Source organism: Montipora capricornis, chromosome 12 (genome assembly GCF_036669925.1).
Source record: "Montipora capricornis isolate CH-2021 chromosome 12, ASM3666992v2, whole genome shotgun sequence".
Classification (NCBI taxonomy): Eukaryota; Metazoa; Cnidaria; class Anthozoa; order Scleractinia; family Acroporidae; genus Montipora; species Montipora capricornis.
In genome coordinates this window covers 10,255,757-10,260,756 of record NC_090894.1, presented here as the reverse complement: position 1 = coordinate 10,260,756, position 5,000 = coordinate 10,255,757, and the positions used below count along the sequence as shown (strand labels likewise).

Sequence of the window (5,000 nt, the reverse complement as noted above, 5' to 3'; positions counted from 1 at the left end):
GAAAGAGCCTGATCAAATTAGAAAGATTGTCAATTTTGAGGCCACTGACACTTAGGTGAGAGATTTTACAGTGACTTTAATGCTTACAAAATTAACTGAGATTTACATTTTTCAAACTTTAAAACCTCTCTAAAATCACGGACTTAAAAGTTAGTGGCCTCAAAATTTAACATTCTGACTAATTTCATCACGCTCTTTCCATGTCTGGTATCTATGTTGCCGGTAAAATCCGTTTTCAGAGAAAAATTAGGGTCAGTTTAGGATTAGTTTCGGTTATTATATACATAAATATCAATTGGTTAATCATAGAAAAGTAAATAGAGCGAAAACCAAAACCAAAACCAAAACCAAAGTAATTACTTTGGCCAATCAAAAAGGACGGAGACAATCCATTAAACCAATCAAAACTCGAAGTAATTACACGTAGCCGACACAAAGCGCGGGAAAATGTGCACACGCGAGCTACGATTGGTTTTGGTTTCACTTCTGTTTGGTTGAAAAAATGGCGCGAGAACTTTGAACCAATCACTGAGTGAAGTAATGCAAAACCAAAGTAATTATCTAATTACTTTCAACACTCAATTGAAAACCACTCTAATGAAAAGAACTGCGTTAGGTGAGTATGTTCCTCGTTGTAGTGTAGTGGTGAAGACACAGTAAGATATATCTGGAGGGTGCGAGTTCGACTACCGGTAGGTACATAGTACAGTTCTTTGTTCACTTTCTATGTTGTAATGTTGAGACTGAATTAATAAGTCTATGAATACAGAAACCGTTAAGATGATACCAAAGATTAAAATGATGTGTTGAGATGCTTAAGACAGAGTTTGAGGAGAGAAGGTAGAAGTATCCTTTTTAGAGGGGGTTTAAGGTAGGTTGAGTGCATAATTCAACCTGAGTAAAATGCAGATCACGAATTTAACCTAGGTTAAAATGGATTCAACCGGAGAACGGATTTTACCTGCAACATTTATTTTGCACCACGACCATTTTTTAAATGATTGACTAGGTCACGTGACACGGTCATGCAAAGGGCATATTGATTTTATCTCAGAAAACCACGATGTTTCGGTAGAATAATTAAAAAGTGTGTCATATACACTTAATGATACAGCTGTTACGTGTGGGCACAAATGAATGGAGAATTTGTGCAAATGAATAGCAAAAAGGTGTAGTTGGCTAGTCGCCAACAGGTGCTAAAACTACGTCGGCCCGTATTTGCGCGCTTTTGTCGGGGTTAAGCGACAAGAGCGCGGGCTCTGGAGACGAGAATGACATATTTATTATGGTAAGTCAATTCTGTACTTTCTGAAATCCGTAATAGAAGTTGATTACTCCCCCCCCCCCCCTCCCCCCAAATTTTGCATACGTTTTTTTTTTCGATTTCCCTTGGGACATCTTCATGTCCCAGGAGAAATTGCAAACAATGTTCATGCAAAATTTTGGGGGGTAAACAAGATGTACAAGATGTTAATGCGAAGTTCATTATTCTCTCATTAATACACCTCTTTTACCCCCCAAAATTTGCATGGGCAAAAAAGAGGAGTATAGATGGTTTTCACTCACGTGACTTGGCGGCCATATTGGTGTACAAAACAATACAAAATGTATGCATGGAAGATGCATAAAAATAGAGTTTGGTTCCCAAAGGAGAGAACGTCTATTGTTCTTGTACACCAACACCACGCTGTGACATCACGTGAAAACGATCTATTCATGGATTTGTTCAAGTAGAGAATGCAGGTGTTTGGATTTTTTGAGCCCTTACCAAATGAACCATCACTATAAAATGGCCAGACATTAAACAGAACACTGGCAGGAAAAGAGCAATAACAGGAGGCTCTTTCCAAATTGACACATGAAACACGCTTTCGATCTTCGAGGTAATACCGTCATGTTTTCTCTCTTGGTTAGCGTGTTCCACTTCCGGCTTTTCTTTGCTTGTAGTTGTCTCCTGGTCTTCATCAACATTAGGATCAAAGGATATCGTCAACAAGGACACGAGAAAAATAACTCCCGCCATTATTAGAAACGTCGTCTGCCAGTCGGTAGCCCTTATCATGAGTTCAGCTGTCGGGCTCATAACAATGACTCCAAAGCCAATCCCGCCACTTATTATTCCAACGGCAATAGACTGTCTCTTGCTAAAATACCGCTTGAGCACAATCAAGCCAGCCGAATAAGTACAACTACAACCAAGGCCGACGAAAACGCTGTATGTGAGGAAAAGAAGCGATATATTCTTGACAAAAGAGCTGGCTACCAAGCCTATCGCACAGACCGCTCCTCCGATCAAAGCGGTCACCCGACAACCAAGCCACGTGACCAGAAATGTTGTGAAAAGACCGGTGAAGAATTTCAATGCCATTGCTACAGAACCGATGGCTGCTGAAATAAATAAAAGAAAGCATTTTCCCACAGTTGCCTTATTGATCTCAGAGGACAAGATGTCTGTAGGATCTTTTAAAAACGTATAAAACCCGAGAATTAAAGGTGACTTTCAACAAAGCTATTGGGGCGTAACTTGAAATGCTATGCCGGATATATTTGTATGTAATTCATGCAAAAAATAGGCCTGTCCACTAAAAGGTGACGTCTCCGCTAACAGCCGAATGAGTGAGTGAGTGAGTGATAGCCTGCGTAGCTGGCGGAGGGAGCTTAAGCAAGTGCGTTTTTGAGACGCAGACGGCAACCGGAAGTGAGTTGTTTTCCCTTTAAACTTGTCTTCACACAACCACATTTACATTGGTAAGTATCTTTTCTCCGTTAGAGATGATTGGTATAACAGTCTAGGAGACACCACTGTCCTGGCACTCGAAATGTTCTCTTCTGGTTGACGTCCGCGTCTCAAAAACGCGCGTGCTTAAAAAGCTCCCTATTTTATCGCAGGATTATTTAACTGAATCGCGAGTACGATCGTTTTAGCCGCGAGTGGGACTTGGCTGGAATGGGGACTAGTAAATTTGAAATCCCGCCTGCTACAATGGTTTCTTTGTGTCTTGTAAGTTCCAAACATGTTTGGAAAGCTCTGTCTCATTTCTTCTGTTTGAATGTCGAAAGGATGTTTTGTGAGTGTAGCGTTCCTTGAAGTTTGTGGCTAGTCCAACGTAGGTTTCAGTTGTTGTCTCGGTGGTGACTGTGGTTTGATAGATTACGTTAGTTTGGAGGCATTTTCCTTCGAGTGGGCAATCAGGCTTTTTTCTACAATTGCAGGTGTCAGGTTGCGGTGCTGGTGTATTTGCTGAAAGAACGTGTTTGTTGTGTGACGATATAATGGATTTCATGTTTGGCATACATGAGTAGCTTAGTAGCTTGAGTGTGTGTCTGTTAAAAATCTTGTAGAGCGGATGGTTGTTCTGGAAGTATTTTTCGACGATATGTGGGAATTTTCTACCAAGGTTGGTTTTAACGCTTGAATCGAAAGGGGGATTGTACCACGTAATGTCCCTTTTTCTCTTTCTTTTGTTTTTCGGAGCGGGCTCTGGATTGTATGTTAGTTTGTGATCATATCCACTTTCTTTGAGTGCGTGTTGGTAAGGGGCAATTGATTCGTCAAATACTTCTTTGCTGGATGAAATATTAGTTAGTCTTTTGTTGATGTTGAGTGGTATGTTTTTCAGTAATGCTGGGGGGTGGTTGCTTTGCCGGTGGACGTACGATAGTTCGTTGGTGGGCTTCATGTATAGTTTGTAGCTTCCATCTGTAAGGTCCAAGGTTACGTCAAGAAAGTGGACGATTCAGTTTGTTAGCATCGATTGTGATCTTTAGGCCATTTGATTTAAACACATTGCTGACTTCTTTTTGATGGTATTCCTATGCCATTTACGAAAACTAAACACTGTGACTCAGACTGTATTAGTACTGTATTAACAGTCAGAGGAAAATTTTGTCCATCATTTAGTACTGTATTATATAATCAGAAACACATGAGCATATTGGATATGACACGATAAAGCTATTAAACACAACAGCATGCCCTCCTTCGAAATTAATAAAAATTATTTCAAAAGACCACGTTCAATGCGAGCACTGAATATATTAGCGGAGCTCCGCGCGCGCCGAAGGCGCGCGCGCGCGGAGCACCATAGTTAAGAAAATATGGTAACCCATCGATGTGGACACCGCGGCAAAATGAGTGCGCATGCTCCGCTTCGAACACATTTGATTCATTTGATTCGAGCTTTTGAGCTCTTTGTGTTTGAGTTTTTTCGGCGGTGAAGGAAAAGTTCTATTGGACCTTTTTGATGATCAAGATCTCACGCTCAACATAGACTCGACAGAAAAACTAAGCAGTAGTTCCGAGTTGTTTCCAACGAGAAAGTCAAAAGAGGTAAGCTTATTTTAGGCATGAAATATTTATTTGTTTATGTCGTTTCCATGGAAGTTATCTTTGCCAAACCATGTTTGCTCGACGGTCTGTTTGCTCGTGTTTCAGTCACACCGTTGAAGACCTAAAAGTTGTAAATTTTAAACTGATAACATTTTTCGTTTACTGTTTTTCGCCTAAGGGCAATTCCTCTAAAAACGCGGAGGGTTTTGAAAAAACAGAAGTTTTAACCTCTGACATGTGATACGAGAGCCATGGATTTTTCTGTGACCTGGTTCTCCACAGCAAGAGCAATGGTTTGTATGGTAGATGGTGATGCTCTTTCTTTTCCAGCTCTGTGTTGCTTTGCAGGACACACCAGGTTGTGGTATGATTAAATTTAATTGATCTCTAGATTTCTGTTGATTTCATTGTCCCACTCATCTGACCTGAAGAAATCTTGTGGAAAGTGTTGATATCTGGCTGGCTGTCATTTTGACTGTCATTACTTTCAAGATGTGAGCAACTGTTTTTATCTGCATTGTTAGACAAAACCTCTTATTAAGGGAGTCAGTTAAGCTGTTTAGTTTTTTTATAAAGGGATGTTTACAAATAGGGCACAGATTTCCATGTTTTTTTCAAGTATCTTAAGTGACATCTGTGCATGAAAATGACCAAGTGATAATATTAAATA

At 40.2% G+C, this 5,000-nt stretch overlaps 1 protein-coding gene and 1 long non-coding RNA gene across 3 annotated transcripts in view; one reads left to right on the top strand and one right to left on the bottom strand.

Moving 5' to 3' along the window:
- LOC138027315 (monocarboxylate transporter 10-like) overlaps positions 1 to 5,000 on the bottom strand; it is a 12,372-nt gene that overhangs the window by 2,212 nt on the left and 5,160 nt on the right. The window contains exon 2 of one of the 2 annotated variants that reach the window (XM_068874898.1): positions 1,769 to 2,388. In XM_068874898.1, the coding sequence (XP_068730999.1) occupies positions 1,769 to 2,388 (620 nt within the window). The remainder of the gene's footprint in view (positions 1 to 1,768; positions 2,389 to 5,000) is intronic. The other variant, XM_068874899.1, reaches the window with a different exon arrangement.
- The window catches only part of LOC138027316 (uncharacterized), a 1,433-nt gene continuing 600 nt past the window's right edge, over positions 4,168 to 5,000 (top strand). Inside the window, exon 1 of the long non-coding RNA XR_011127446.1 lies at positions 4,168 to 4,824. This is a non-coding gene — a long non-coding RNA (uncharacterized lncRNA). The remainder of the gene's footprint in view (positions 4,825 to 5,000) is intronic.